This window comes from Strix uralensis, chromosome 2 (assembly GCF_047716275.1).
Source record: "Strix uralensis isolate ZFMK-TIS-50842 chromosome 2, bStrUra1, whole genome shotgun sequence".
In the NCBI taxonomy this organism is placed as follows: domain Eukaryota; kingdom Metazoa; phylum Chordata; class Aves; order Strigiformes; family Strigidae; genus Strix; species Strix uralensis.
Window position 1 is genome coordinate 78,947,666 of NC_133973.1, and position 16,329 is coordinate 78,963,994.

Here is a 16,329-nt window from a genome sequence, read left to right on the forward strand (position 1 = left end):
TTACTAAATAGGATGTTCACTAACCAGTGTTTCTGGAAGGACAAACAGTAATTAAAAACCACCCCCCAAACTTCCGAAGTTTAACATGTATAACAAAACCTTATACATGTTGAATCCCCACAAAAAATAATCCAATGCAACATGCATTCAGTTTCTTTCCCTAAGATATTACTCTTTAACATGTACTTAAATGAAAAATAGTTTCACTTGTAACAGCCTCTGGAATTCAAGAATGTTCAATGAGCAGCAGAACTAACAAAATCTAATTTCCAAAAGATCTCTCAACTACATTGCGTAATCTATAGCTGAGAAACACAAGCTGCTGCAAAGTCTCAACTTCTAATGTACCCTGTAAAAATCAGGTATTGTTAGAACATCACCCAAGATACTATTCTTGTTATGTTCCGCAGTCTCCAAGCTCACCATGCCTTTCCACAATCTACCCATCTCTCTTTTATGCAGCTAAACAGTAGTGCACACAAAGTCTCTATACTTGCACAAGGGAAGGACTAGAATTGGACCTTATTTCAGATCATTCCTTATCTCCTCCTTAACAGTTCCAGTGTGGACCAAAGCTACCACATATGCAGGATTAGCAGATCTTCCCTAGTAGATCTAAGGAATATAGCAGGTGAACAGAGGATCAACAGTGCCCACCTGTGCTGTAAGCCAAGGTTCTCCAGCAATAGGTCACCACACAGGGAATATGAGTGAGGAAGGAGAAAGATTCTTTCTCCGCTGCCTCTGGGAATCCCACTAACAATGTGTCCAAAAACTTTAATGGTACTACAACATACTGGTATCTTTCTTTCTCCCATCCAATATTGTTAAAGATTAAATTTCTCCTCCTTAGTGTGGTGAACTTACATAGGAGAAGCCTTGACTAGGCAGCGAGTTTGCTGGGACTAAACAAGGCACACACTGATGCAATGTCTTCCCTTACTCAGGGCATCGTGTTTCTGTGCATATTCTCTGACATCTGATAATGACTGAACTCAGATTATATTCATTCCTTTCCTGAAGTAATAATAGGTGGCCAGATAGGGAAGAGAGCTTGTTTTCATAAAGCACGTAGTTTCAAAGATAAGAACTTCTGCTTCTGAAGAATTTAAAATAGAAGATGACAGACAAACACAGACTGACTGCAAAGTAAAAACACTAGTAACAAGACATACAGAAAGACTCAAGATCAGTGCTACATGAATTAGCTCCTGGTTATTGTTACTAGTGTAGAAAAAAATTCTCAAATTTGCTAACGCAAATTCAAATGTTTGAAGGAGTATCAAAGAAGCAATTGACTTCTAATAATAAATGGCATATTTTCCTCAGCAGATATCCACCTATGTATGAAAATTACCATTGTCAATTTAATTATGACCAACATGCCTGGATTAATGGTAGCTCTGGGGCTGTTTCTTATGCTTTAAGGAAGGAAGTATGTATTTTTCACACACTCCAAATGCTCTTTTATATTTAAGTATTACAAAATATGTACCTAAACAAGCATTTTAAAATCCTACAACTTAGCAGCTATAGCTTTTAATGAGAACAGAAGCAATATAAAGTGTACATCCCCAAAGAAGAACCTCCATCTACCAACAAAGTATAAAAAAAGAATTCTCTCCTAGCATTGGATTCTTCTCCATGTCTAAATTACTGAGATGCTTACATACAATTAGAATGTCAAAGGTGTTAACACAAAAAGCCGTCACAATACTCAAATTTCAACACACTGCTTCTTATGAATAGCATTTACAGTGCTTTAAAAATGTTCTAGGATTTTACAGATGACAGAACCAAGGCACAAGAAGAAAACCAACTTGCTGAGCAGGGCAGCAGAAGAATTACAAACAGAAATCTGTGATACCATGTCCTCCACTGGCATTCAAAGTGTCCAGGTAATCCTATATATTTTGTAAGAAAAAGACTGAACATCTTGTGTAGCACAGTCACAGTGATTTTTACTTTTGTTTTACCATTCCTTTTCAGTCCTCAAGAAGAAAAACATGTGTGGATGGAAGCAATCAATATTTAGGACACGGTCCAAAGATGGACTTGCACAATCTCCTTCGGGGATCCAGCCCCATGTGGAATTAAAAGCGTGCAGTGCCTAAGGTCCGCATACAACTCAAAGGCAGAACTGTGGTGCATCAGAAGTCCATGGACTGCCTGCCTTCCCCTCCAAATGCTGAACAGGAAGCTGCCCAGAGAAGTAGTTTTCAGACTAAGAAATGCAACCCCTTCATTCGACAATACAGAGAGGGGGAAGGGAAAGGTCAGAGCCCTCGAAGAGGGCTGCGAGTACAGCAGAAACACAGTTTTACACAGCATTTGTTACTGTATTTCTCAGGGCTTGAAATTAGTCACTGTAAATTAGGACACAATTGACAACTGCCAGTCCAGAGTTAACCAGGAAGAAAACAAATGCAGGAGGAAATGCAGAGCTTCTGTTCCTCTCCAAGATTTAGGTGGTAAATCAAAACTGCAATGGAACAGCCTCTAACAGCTGAGACACATCCTGAGAAAAAAAATCATCAGATAAACCGTGAAAACATACCACCTTTCTGTTCAACCCTTTAAAATGCAGTTTCATAGGAAGAAGTAGAGTCCTAACTTCATAACAGTGAGACTACATGTTCAGGAAGTTGGAGACTTGGGTTCAAGCCCCTCCTCAGTCTGAGGTGTACAAATTCACATTATCATCTGGCATAGAAGTGTTCTAACTGCTAAGTCAGACTCTTCCCTCCACTTCTGTGAACAGTGTTACTCTGTTATCGGGAAAGTATGAAATGAGAACAGAGGGAAAAGGTGATTATTTCCACAGTTTAGGCATTTAGCTAGGAGAAAACTTGTTATACAGTTAGTTTTTTAAACAGTTATTTCTGATCTAGCTTAATTTTTTTTCCATGTCAAATGCATGGGATCCTGGAAGCAGGACCTGAATCCCTGTTTCTCCATTTAAATGCCAAAACTACTAGGTTGCGGCATCAGGATTCCCCCAAACGCTGTCCAAATAGTCCTACAAATCTTGTATTCTCTACAGCACAGCAGCCCAGCTCCTGCAAACAGGATGGAGTATTTTCTTCAGCCTTGATTTCCTGAAAGGAGGTAAACCAATACAGAGGCGTCAGGATGAAGAGGGATCTAAACCCAGCTTTCCCATAGCCTGGGAAAGGGATCCTTAAAGTTCTAAGGCTTCTTCCAGCAGCCTGTATTCAGCGGTGCCAGTCCATTCAACATGCTCAGAAGACACACATCAGGCCCAAAGCCCTATCCACTGGTGATATATGCACCATCCTATCCAACATTTGGATCTACGTAAAACATATGCAGACACAAAATGCCTAGCTGTTGATAACAGCACCATACTGAACACGCACAGAATGCTTCCCTGCATGCTTATATGCAATGTTTAGATCAAGCATGGGGATGATTTCACTTAGGCTCTAATTAGGCTACTGTGTATTTGGATTTTCAGGGAAGAGAAGTTGTTTGCAGGTTTTATTAACCAGGATTTTTGAGTTCAGCACCTAATGTCTACTTAAGTTATGAGCTAATATTTAAACCCTTCTTTGATTTATCCATTGGTGGAGTTAAATGTCAAGTTATTCTATAAATGTTAACCTCTGATGTCTTTGGTGAGAGTAACTTCTACAGGCGTAAAGTTTCTTTGCACTTGAGTAAGTTGGAAGCCAAGTCATTGGCAAGATTTTGAACAAGTTTTAGACTGGGCTATCTCCTTAGCTGATGTAAAGGGAATAAAATCAGTACATACAAGCAGCAATTATTTATTTACACAAGCATGACTTTGTAGCTGTCAACTCAAGACTTCTCAAATATATGCAAAACAGAAGCATGTGCAATGCAGCTATGACTTCTAGGGCATAGTATTATCCAACTATTCTGATTATTTTCTATACTATTCTGATAAAAAAGGGGCAGAGGTGGATCCTATTTTTCACAGCAAATTTAAATACAGGAGAGACTGCTCTACATCTTTCTATCATTTGAAACATCTCAGAGCAGCAGGAGAGAAAACTACATAGCTCTTACGCAACCACTTGCTAGTATAATATTGAAGGATTCTGTCAGAATACTGCCTTGTAGGTAGATAAGCATCAGTATTAGTAAGCTGATACTTACTGAGCATTAAAAAGCACAAATAGCATCTACCTCTAAATCAAATACAATCTACCAGGAGAGATCATTATCCAGAAAGAAACAGCACACTTATACTCTCTTTATAACATTGTTCAGAAGTTCTACATGCTACATCTTTCCATTGTTCAGTGAAACTCTAGATTTGAAAAAGAAGTCAAACATTTTTACTTTTAAGCGACTCTGAAGTTTGTAGTATCTTGAAAGCTTAGTAGTTCTTCACTCTGCATATTCAAGTGAATAATAGTTTTACCAGTACTATACCTGATTGCTAAAGCATGTGAGCCTTTACAAAACTAAGGAATAACTAATAGGCACACTTACTGTATGCCCACAGAAAAATTTTATATAGTGCTTAGACTGCTCTCCATTCATTCTATAACACTGCTGGATGACTTAATGAGCATATCCTCTCCAAATAGGACAAAATACAAAAGCCATCTGAATAAAACATGAAAAAGAACTGCTACCTTATCTCCCCCCCAATTCCAATTTGAGAAACATGAGAAGTTTCAGACGATACATAAGTTTAACACATTTAGGCACAGGACCCCAAAACGGAAAGCATTTCTCAGCTGTAACTTGAAGGAACATCACAGTAACAGTCATATATTAGTTACACATTTTAAGGAAAGAATCCATTCATTAAGCAAAACACACAACCAGAAAACAATGGAGATCTAAACAGTCACTTATGAAAGACTACTTTTGAAACTAAATATCCTACATGAAAAAGTCTCAGCTAGTGAACCTGACATGAGCAAACTAGATGAGTGGTCCCTCTACAAATGTGCAGTAAATTAAGATTATTCAGTTAATACACAACTTGTTCATCTATCCCAAAATGACTGGCACAGATTTCCTTCCCCCTTCTCCAAGGTCCCTTGAAAATCTGCAGAATTCAAAGATTACTGAGACATACCTCCTCAGCAGCAGCAGTATTCCTGATTGCTTGTAGAAGGAACGTGATCTTAGATTGACCTGGAATATTCTCATACGTCTCCTGCATAAAAAGTGATGCAGTTTAGTGTAAACAATTACTAGAAAGCATGTGTTAAGCATTAATATGAACTGACTTTCCTTTTAAAACAACTTCGGTATCCTCCAGTTAATAGAAAATAACAGCAAAAAATTAAACCTGTCAAAATAAAAATTTATGACCTATTTTAAAATCATCAGTAAAATCTTAGTTAGCTAATAAGACCTGCCATATTGGAATGATCTACATATGCATTACTGGCCACTTATGAGTTAAGAAATACAACATAAACAAAACATGTATCCTCCTGGACATACAACATATATGGATCACATATTCTCCTGGGAATCCATCGTAGCTTGCATCACATCAAAGCATTAAGAACTTTGGAAGCCTGAGACTGAATGTGATCACAGACTAATAACCACTGACAAACGCATAGTCCAAAAACTTGTTTTCTTTTTTTTGAATCTTTTTGAAGCCTTTACAATGTCACATTGCAGTCACACATCTCAACTACACATTTTGAATATGAACTTTTCATTTTTAAATTCCTGTCTGAATTTCAGCAAGACACACTATTTAGTCTCCCTCTTAGGGAAACCCTCTTAATAAAATGGAAACTCTGAAAGAGTTATTTTTTGTGGACACAATCCTGAAGATAAGTTACTCCACCCTTTCCAAATATTCCCTCTCTCATCCTGAACTCAACAAACAAGCCTACAACACAAAGCCCAGGTTCATTTTGATCAGTTCCCTGCCTGCCTATTTCCCATTCTTACTATTGCAGCATCTCTAATACTCCAGTAAATTTACTCATGCTCATATACACTCACAGTCAATGAGACTCTGAATCCCCAATGAATCCCTGTATTTAATCTAATCATTTCATGGAGACTGCAAAATTAAATGAGGTTTAGGGTCAGACTTCTCAGATTAACCATTTCTATGAATGTAAATATTTATATTGCACTATTATCTACAAATATAAAGACAAACAGAGAAACAAGGTTCCCTAAACACAGGCCCAGCATGGACCTGAAGCTATGCTTTCATGGACAGCCAAAGCACTGTAAAAGCTGGCTTCCCTCATGCCTATTCTGATAATAAATTCTATTTTGAGCTGTTTAAACTCACTAGAAATGGCAGCAACCTATCCAGTTGTTCACTGGCATAATTCTGTCAATTCAGTAAACTGGATTCAGAGGATGCTAAGGAGCACCAGAGCAAGGTAGGCAAGAGGAACACATGGCCAAAACCAGAACCTTCCCCCTGTGCTGGTGGAGGACTACTTTGATGGCTTCTACCAATCTTACTACAAGCCTTGGCTACCTGCATCCTGCTACATCTTCACTGTATCTTTTACTGTGTTCTTTCAGATCATGACTAGTTTCCCAGCTACCTTATCCAGAGGTATAAGGGAGGGCCACAAAGATGATCAGGGGGCTGGAGCACCTCCCTTATGAGGACAGGCTGAGAGAGTTGGGGTTGTTCAGCCTGGAGAAGAGAAGGCTCCAGCAAGACCTTATAGTGGCCTTCCAGTACTTAAAGGGGTCCTACAGGGAAGATGGGGAGGGACTCTGTATTGGGGAGCATAGTGCTAGGACGAGGAGTAAGGGTTTTAAACTGAAAGAGGGCAGAATTAGATCAGATATAAAGAAGAAATTCTTTACTGTGATGCTGTTGAGCCACTGGAACAGGTTGCCCAGACAAGCTGTGGACACCCCCTCCCTGGAAGCATTCAAGGTCAGGTTGGATGGGGCTTTGAGCAACCTGGTCTAGTGGAAAGTCCATGGCAGGGGGGGTGGAACTAGATGATCTTTAACATTCCTTCCAACCCAAACCATTCTATGATTCTATGAAATTTCTTACATGGCATGAATAACTTTCAGAATACACACAAGCAAATATCTATTATCTACACTTATTACTCACGTTCTTCCAAACCCGAGAAATATATGTTAAAAAAGAGCATAAAATCACCAAGACAAAGTCAATAAAAGTTTCTCTATCAGAAGACAGACACACAAATAAGAGAAAGACAGGCTTTTATAGTCAACAGGCAACATTCCAGTAATTTTTAACAGCAGATAAAATGAATGGACCATGTTTCAGCAAACCGGTCAGAGTAAGTTGTGAGTGTGCTAGCACATACATAGATTCATATGCATAAACACTTAAATAAAAACAGGTTTTAGGTGATTAGATTTCCCCCCTCATCTGTTTTTTACAGCTTTCACTACACCCCCATCCAAACAGGATATGACTCTACATCTCCATCAAGTCCAGTCTCTAATGTAACGCCCCCCCCCCAACCTAATTTTAATGACCAGACCTATTAGAAATAACCCAAGCCTGTCTCCTTCAGTTCCCTGTCAACCCATTTATCATCCTCACTGGTTTTCACTGGACTTGAATAAAAACCTGCTATTCAATTTACCTGCAGTTATGTGAATCCCTGCAGTATTTAACATTGCCTTCCAACAAGTAAGTACACTTTTAAAAAAAACCTGACTGGACCATGTAGATGTTTAAGATCAAATATGAGTCCTGTATGATTTTAGTAAGCAGATAATTCTAAAGGCTATGCAATACTTTCATCCAAACAAATCTTACTTGAAGAAACAGACAACTTAAAAAAAGTCAATCTAGCTACACTGTAGACAGATTTGTGTTTCTACCTACAAGTTCATTAACCCACCACAAAGAAGACTGAGCTGGGTTCTTCACAGGCGTGGTATGGTGGAAGAATGAGAGACAACAGGCATAAATTGAAAAAAGGAGGTTCAGACCAGATAGAGGGCCAGACCTCTTTGCTCTAATGAGGACAGTCAAGCAGGAGCGGGTTGCTCAGATTGCCTGTGCAGTCTCCATTCTTGGAAGTTTTCAAGACTCGAGAGGACAAAGCCCTGAGTGACCTGGTCTGACCTGATAGCTGACACTGCTTTGACCAGGAGATTGCACTACTGAGGACAGACCTCCTGAGGTCCCTTCCACTCTGAATGTTCTTAAATCGTAAAAATACCTTGGAAATATCCAGAAACCAATGCTAGATTCAATGCAGTTAAATAAGTAAAAGTTATACTACTCAGTTGTATTAGCATATGAAACTAACAGACTTGAAAAGCTTGGTAACCTATCATGACAGTATTTCTTATTCTGACTGACCATAGTGCTTATGTATCTATGAAGATTAAAAAAAACTCCAACTCAGTTCCAAGAAAGTTTCTGACAGAATATGCCAGTTGTAAAACTCCAAGTTTGACTTCTTTTCCAAGAATGTTTTATTTCACAAGCATTACGACACAGCTGTCCAATAAATTTACTTTGTTACAATTTTAATAAAGTTAAGAACATTTCTCACAGTTTTCTGATGTTACATGCAGGCAGTTGAGAAGAGAAAGAGATTCAGATCCCAGGGAATGGCCTAAATTCCAGTCCTATGTTCCAGAATGTGGGAATAATTCTTGCTGCTTCTCTAGAAAGTGTTTGCAGTAATCAATACTGAACTTTGCTAGCTTTCTAAAAAAAATGTATGTCTCCCCTCCTTTTCATTCCCGAATTATATTTTATGAATTTTCACTGCAGCATCAGGCACAATAATACTTTTTATTCTTTGCCAAACAATGCGCTGAACTCTGCTGACCGCCGAAGTGATGAGAGCGATAAAAGACCCGATGCAGCCATGCAGTGGGAATTCATGCTAAACCTAGACGCTAGTATTTAATTCAATGGGAGAGATTCCCCACTAGGCTTGACAATGGAGTCTTAAGCATGACAGAGAGAAAGAATTAACGTGGCTTAGCCATCACAAAGAATTTTAGCTGAAATAACACATCTGAAAAGTTTTTGCTGATAACGGAGAAACTCGGTATATTGAAAATGCTTCTTTTAGTGAAATGTTTCTTAGCTGACGAAACACTTGAATACACGGCCCGTTCCGAAGTTAAAAACCAAACTACAGTGTAGCATCAGAAGAGGACCTGGGCGGGCCGGGGGCGGGGGGGCGGCTGCGGCCCCGCTCCTGCCCCAGCACCGGCGGCACGGCCGGGGGTGGGGGGGGGGCGCACGGGGCCCCTGCGAGGGCCACTTCGGGAGCGCAGAATCGAGGCTACAAGTGCAGCCGCCCCCGGGGCCCGGCGGAGCGCTTCGATCACGCCCCTCCGAGCTCCGCACCCACGGAGGGCAGACGCCCGCCCTCACCTCATTTGGGGCGCCCCCCCCCCCCCCCAGTTCCCGGGCCAGCGAGGACCGGCCCCACCACCGGCCGCCGGCTTGGCCTCCCCTGCCCCGCGGAGCCGTGGCTGCGTTCCGTCACACCGGCCAGCCCAGGCGAAGCCAGCCCAGGCCCCGTCTCGCCACGGGCAGCGAGGAGACTGAGACCCTCCGGGGAGGGGGGGGGGCGGAACGGACGCTCCGCGGGGCCCGGCAGACACGAGGCGGCCGGCGGCCGCGCGCTGCCAGACACGCAGGGCCGCCGGGGTTGGGGGCGGGAGCGAGACCCGGAGCGGCCCCTCCGCGCCCCGCCGGGGAGAACCGCCGCAGCCGCCCGGGTTCCCCCGCGGAGGGCCGGCGCCGACGTGAGCGTGTGCGGGAGAGGAGGGGGGGCGGGGGGAAGAGAAGGAAAGGCCCCGGCAGCAGCTGGTGCCGCTGCTCACACGTGGGGCTCGGCCGGCCCCGCCGCCTCCCTGCCCCCCCGCTTCCCTCCCTCCCTCCCTCCCTCCCTCCGGCAAGGTCCGGGAGGTCTGACAGGCCGGCTTGGCGCCCAGGGCCGGGGCGCGGCGGACCCGTTACCTCGGCCTGCTTGCGGACCGCATTGTCTGGGCTGAGCAGGTTGCCCAGGAGAAGGTAGAACTGCTGCTGCTCCTGCTCCGCTGCCGCCGCCATTGCTGAGAAAGGGAAAGAGAGCGAGGCCGGCCGGGCGGGGACAGGCAGGCGGGGGAGGGGGAACGCCGGCCTCGCCGCCAGCGGAGGGAGAGGGGGCGGAGCCCGCGCCGGAGCCGCCGCCGCCGCCGCGCTCTGCTCCCGGCTCCCCCCTGGGGCTGGCCGCGCCGGCCGCGCTCTCCAACGCTCCCATTGGCTGTGACGCACGGGGCCTCGGCCCCGATTGGCCGGCCTTCTCTATGACGTCCCGGGGTGGGGGGGGGGGGGGGGGGGGAGCGGAGAGCGACTGAACAACCGTCCCTGTATGGGGGGGTTTATCTCCTCTTGTCCCATTGGCGCGCCTCCGGGCCGGAGGTGGGAGGCAGAGGCGGGGAAAAGCCCCGGAGGGCGCTCTCATTGGCGGGAGGCTCTGGCAATCTCGGCGGGATTGGTCGGAGGCGCGGTCGGGCGGTGCGGGATGGGCGGGGCTGTGCCGGGGGGGGGGGGGGGGGGGGGCAGAGCGGTGGGGGAGGGGAGGGAAAGCGCGGGAGATTGCAAGGCGCCTCCTCCAGGGGTGCCGCCGTCTCCCTCTCCTGCTCGGTGACGTCGTGCTGCTGCTCCGCCCTCGCTTCGCTCCGCCCCCCCGAGGGCGGTGGCGGGGGGGGTGGTCTGTGAGGCCCAACTGCCGGCGCTCTGCTGGGGGGAGCCTGTTCCTTCCCTCACAGGGCGGGAAGAGGCTCCCCGGGCGGGCGGCTCTCACCCCTGCGTTCGTGTGGCAGGTGCGCATAGGGTCTGAGGCAGACGGGTATAGGATCCAACGCGTTAGCCTGCTGCGGATACGTTTATGTGGGTCCTTGTCTAGCTCTGCTTCAAACGAGCCCAGCATGCCGGTACCCCTGGTCAAAGCCGTGGCAGTTCTCAATCAACAGTCAATAGTACGCTACATTCACGAATCCCAAGTATGTGATTGAATTAAGGTAATTAGTGTCCCCTGTGCTCACGCGGAATATGAAGTTCGTTACGTGCATGGTGGGTGGCTTTGAACATTGCCCCACTCGCTGGTGGAGGGCTTTCGGCCTCGGGGTGCACTAAGGAGCTGTTTGGGGTTCAGCCGTGAGGCAGCGCCTGGCTGAATCCAGTACAGGCTGGGTACGGGTGGCAGCTGGGCTGTCTCCGGGGATGGGAGTGCTTTAAAAGCAAGAGGGAGCAGCCAGCAAGCTCTTGGGAAAAAGATAGAAACATCTTATTGACTGAGTTAAGAAAGAGTTGCAGTCAGAGTTGGAGAATTATTTTAAGCTGACCAAAAGCTCAGAAGGACCGAAAGTGAAGATGAATTAAGAAAGCAAGCATGCTTTCTAATGCGAAGGGCTCTTCTGTAAATGTCTCAAACCCCAACTTTGTCGATCAGGTGTTTACAGCTTGTCACAGGTTCTGTCTGGAGGGCCTTTTGGATGTGGTCTTGAAATAAGCATGATTTTCCTGCCTTTCTGTCACCTGTGGTTTGTATGAACTGTAGTAACATTGCTGTCAGCTTTCCATGTGTAAATGAATAAATGTATTTGCTTTTATCTTAATGTGTCTTAATGGTTATTTCACCATAAATCTGCAGTAGGATTGTTAGCTAAAGAATGCAGTATCTAATAGGGACTGGGGAGAGAATGTAAATTGCAGGATATGGAAGATGTTTTTCTTGCCCGTGCTGCTTTTTCCATCTGTAGATGCGGGGAGTCAGTTGTTACATAAAAACTGTCTAGTTGTCTTTGAGAAATAGCTAGACAAATGAGATCAGTCATTTGCCTAAGACCTAAAAATCAGTTGCCAAATCTTCTTTGGAGTACCAGTGTTGAAAGTCAGAGTCAGTTAGAGCTCCCTTGGAAGGGGAAGGCAGGAACAACCTGATGCAATTTGTTAGAGCAAGCCTAGCGAGAGAGTCTCTTGACGTGTGTGTGTGTGTGTTTTTCCATTCCTGTGCGTATAATGATCATTAAACTCAAGTAGTATAATGCTCTAGGAATGCATTTGAATACATTTCGCCCTAGTATTCAAAACATAGAAGGGAGCATCTGCAGTGGGTTGAGAAGAACCTGCTGGTAAACCCAGCAGATCAATGCTGTTCCACTTTAATTCCTAACAGAGTTTGGTGAAAGCAGATTAAAAACTTCACTTAGGTAAAAAGTAGTTAAGATATTCCTTGGAAAGAGTTCCAAGGAATTCAAAATGTTGCTGATGCAATGTGATCAGAGATTCTGCCATGTCAGGTGCTCATTCTCGCCTAGAACAAATTTGAAGCCAAAGTGTGGGAAGCAGGCAGAGGCTATGCTGAAGAAGCAGGTATCAGCACTGAAGATGGTTTGAACAAGTACCTGAGGAGAGCTCAAGTAGATACAGCCACAAAGCAGTCAGCAGCAATGTCGGTGTTGCTGGATATTGCTTGACTTCTGCAGTCTGTCTCAACTTTTTAAAAAAAAGGCAGTACAAAGTGCTGAAAACTATTCCACACGTTTTGAAAGAAAGGAAGATATTTGTTAAATAACAGACATCAAAAGGACTACCTTGACCTCTTCTAACAGTCTAGACCTAGGAAGTGTGTTGTACTGTAGTTTGTGCAGAGAAACTTTATTGACATTTTAAAACTCAGACTGAGAAATTGAAAATTCAAGTCTTGGAAAAGGGGAAGCTTTATTGAAGTATCTATTAAACTTCACAACTCTGCTAACAAATGGATTATAAAGAAAGGGAGAGGTGAGAAATGATTTTTTTATACCTGAGGAATGCTATAAGGTTTCTGCCAGAGTGATAGGAGATGTGGAATAACAAACAAAATGAGGAAAGGTGTCTCAGATTCTTATAAAATACTTTTTGATGCTGACTTACAGGTGAAGGTTTTGACATGTCTGTATTACAACCTTCAGAAGCAAAGAATGAGATGAAGGTAGAGGAAAGAAAGATAAAGCAAACCAAATCCAAACCTAGTCTCTAGGCATTAGTAACAGGCCAGCTGTGTCCAGAGTCCTTAATATGTCAGCTCTACCATATGAGGAGGTCTACCATACGTTTAAAGTGCCTGTTGATGGTCCATATGGATTCCATATCCTCTACGTATCACAAAAATGCAGCCATGATAGCCTGAGGGTCCAGGGAAGAGTTTTAAAAGTGCATGAAGACAGATTTCCAGCAAAAGGCAACAAAATGGAATAAGTTCATGTCAGTGGTAAATTATGCTCTAGTGGGCGCTGGCCGAAGCTATCTTGGCAGAGGAAGCTATCTGCTAAGAGGATGCAGTGTCTGAGAATTGCTCTGGCCAAAATGTGGGGTAAGGCAAAGAATTACAAGCCTGTTGGTAATGAACATCGGTAGTGGACTACAGTTTTCACAAATCCTTCGTTCATCTCTTTCTTGTGCTCAGAGCTCAGGAAGGGCATAGCCATCGGTTCCCGTGCCCAAAGCATGGGGAGTGGGATGCCTGTACCTAAAAAGGGTGCTGACAGAGATGCTGCCAATTCAGTTCTACTCCAAGAAGCCCTGACCTGTGGCTTTCTGCTGGTTTTCTCTATTGGGAAGGCACAGCTGGGCTTCATGGAGCTGTGCTTAGCCATAAGATGAGAGGAGCACTGGGGTGGTAAGCATGCTGGGAGTCTGGAGATTTGCCATCAACCACTAATGAGATCCAAAATTCTTGGGTGGGAACTTTCTGAAGTCATTGAAATGGCTAATGAGCTTAATGATAAGACAGGGAAGCTTCACATGTAGGTTATATGGCCGACCCTACTCACTACAGATTTGAAAAGCTACTGTATCTGTGAAGAAGCTTTTAACATTATGTAGAGCTGGGAAGAGGCATCCCAGACTTCCCCCCTGTCGGATTTACTCACTGAAAGTCAAATATCCTTTAGAGGACATCAGACTGAGGGAATTTTGCTCTGCCCAGAAAGCAGAACTCATAGGGACTTCTGTATATGTGTGTGAGTATTTTCTGACAGCTCAAGTATACCTGATAGAGTTCACGCTAACCTTACCAGAGACCCCCAGACAGTGCAGAATGAAGTGTACTGGTCTGGGATAATCTGTGGAAATAAGTGACTACTCAAACAGGGCTCTTCCCTCTGGTCATTTTACTGAAGACTGATAAAGTGGAAGAAGTAGGAGACAAAGTTTTTGTGGATTACAGATAATACTGCACTGAGGCTGTGCCTGCTGTATCGTAAAACAAGGTGGATAATTTATTGAACGTCCTGAGCTTCACTAAGCTGCACATGGAAGTCCCACTGAAAAAAATAGTAGTTTGTATTCATCATGAATGTAGGCCTTTGAGTTCAAGACAAGACCATGTGATTTTGTTAACTTAGGAGGCACCTTTCTGACACTTACGAACCAAGTGTTTGTAGGACTGCATGATTTGATGTATTGGCAAAACAGAGTTTGGGAAAAATGCAAAAAATATGGGATTTGTATTGAAAAAAAATGGATAAAATATGAAAAGATAAATCCATTTTAGTTGATAACAGCAAGAGGTAGTAAGGAGAGATGTAACTACTCTCTAAGAAACTAAGAGAAAGACACAGGGGATTAGCTGGTACCAAAAACCAAACAAAAAATTGGTCATTCATAGAATTCCTGTCTTAGAATTGAATTCAATATTAGAGAATTCAATTATTATTGAAGATTTATAGATGGCTTCAGTGGTATTGTTGCTTTTATTAGGGCAGTTTGTCAAAAGCATCTGACAAGTTGGTCTAAAGAGAGTCTTGTCACAGAGGCTTTGAGCAAAGAAACTTTCTGATCCTCCCTGTGTTAGCCTAGACTACAGGAAAATACTTGAATGACCTGCTAGTCCTTTGGATGCAGGTCTATGGATGACGCTTTTCTTGGCATGGAAAGGGAGCATTGCTTTTAAAAGCAAGATATGAACATGAACAGAATTACTCCAAAATGAGTACATTGCCATTGTGTGGGCTGTTACATGAAGCACCATTTCCTCAATCACAGTGTCCTCAGGGAATGAGTAGCAGTGAGATTTTTGTCAATGTCTCATAATATCCACAGTAAATGTCCTTTATGCCTAGAGGGCAAAACTTGACAACCTTAAAATGAATTCAGTATGAAAGAATGTAGTTTTGAATGAGTGAATGCTAGCAGGTCTGATTACATATTTATTTCTTTGGCAAGCCTCTGTGCTCAAAGCATCTTGCCAGGCTGTGCGGGAATAGGCAGATGCACAACCATTTTCATATGTTTCTATTAGTTACTACCCTTTTTATTGTAAAGCATATTTTATAAGTACACAGAATGAAAGTAAAGCAATTTTTTTTCTGAGGCAATGAGCAAGATACTGTGGAATACCTGCTGAGCTCCTGCCAAAAATTTCAGTTTTCTTACTGAAAAAGTTGAAAGCTACCTACTGTATCAAGCTGGTAACTTAACAACCTCCTTGCTATCAGCTGTACATTTCATCAGGTATTATTCAGAAATAGTGTAAAATAATTAAAACTATTGTGGAAATGCACTACGACTAGATCTAGGTTGGCTTGCCAGAATTCAAGGTTCAGCTGTAGTTCCTGCTCCCCCCCAGAACTGATTCTGCCTTACTGTTGCACAACTTCATTTCTCCTTTCAGTTTCCCTAAGAATGGGAGAAAAGAGATTGCTAAATAGTCAAAATTCAACCCATTTTGCTATATTGTGAGAAAAATAGACCTTTCAGCAGGAATCAAATTTGCAATTGTTTGTACATTAGACAGAGCATTAATTGGTTTGGCATATTAGTTGACTTATTATTGGGAAATCTATTGAGAGGAAGCATATTCTGTAAGCGCATAATTATAACACGGTGCGTTTCCAAATTACTAAGATTTACATGCCTAAAACGTGTCAAATGTAAAACTTCATTTAGTCTATGGTTCATCTCATAAATTACTTGATAATTTTTTGCATATATTTGCATTTGTCACACATTTATAAAGGTTTAGCTACTGTTAACCTGTTTCAACAAACCTCTGAAAGAACATTTTCAGATCTTCAGATTAAGGAAAATGTTAATTGCCAGTTGAAAAGGGCCAGTATTAATAAGAAATTAAGAAAAACATGAAAATGTGACTCATTGTAAAGAAACTATTAAGTAATCCATATGGAAAAAGAAGACCTGAAATTCATCAGTTAGTCATAATCTTTGATAACTGGATGGAAGGACGTGTGGACACAAGACAGGGAGAAAATTAGGATTTGGTAAAGTGATAGAGTGGCGAAACCACCAATGTACTTTTGGGTTACTCTAATAGGGAGCATGACCTCCTGGAGTGGAGAGATGATCACTGCTGTGGAAGCATCAACTCG

At 43.2% G+C, this 16,329-nt stretch overlaps 1 protein-coding gene across 1 annotated transcript in view; it reads right to left on the bottom strand.

The window, feature by feature from the left end:
- IPO5 (importin 5) overlaps positions 1–10,112 on the bottom strand; it is a 45,589-nt gene extending 35,477 nt beyond the window's left edge. Inside the window, exons 1-2 of the mRNA XM_074859396.1 lie at positions 9,932–10,112; positions 5,081–5,161 (exon numbers count right to left, since the gene is read on the bottom strand). Coding sequence (XP_074715497.1) covers positions 5,081–5,161; positions 9,932–10,024 — 174 coding nt within the window. The 5' untranslated portion in view covers positions 10,025–10,112. The remainder of the gene's footprint in view (positions 1–5,080; positions 5,162–9,931) is intronic.
- Positions 10,113–16,329: the final 6,217 nt, after the last annotated feature.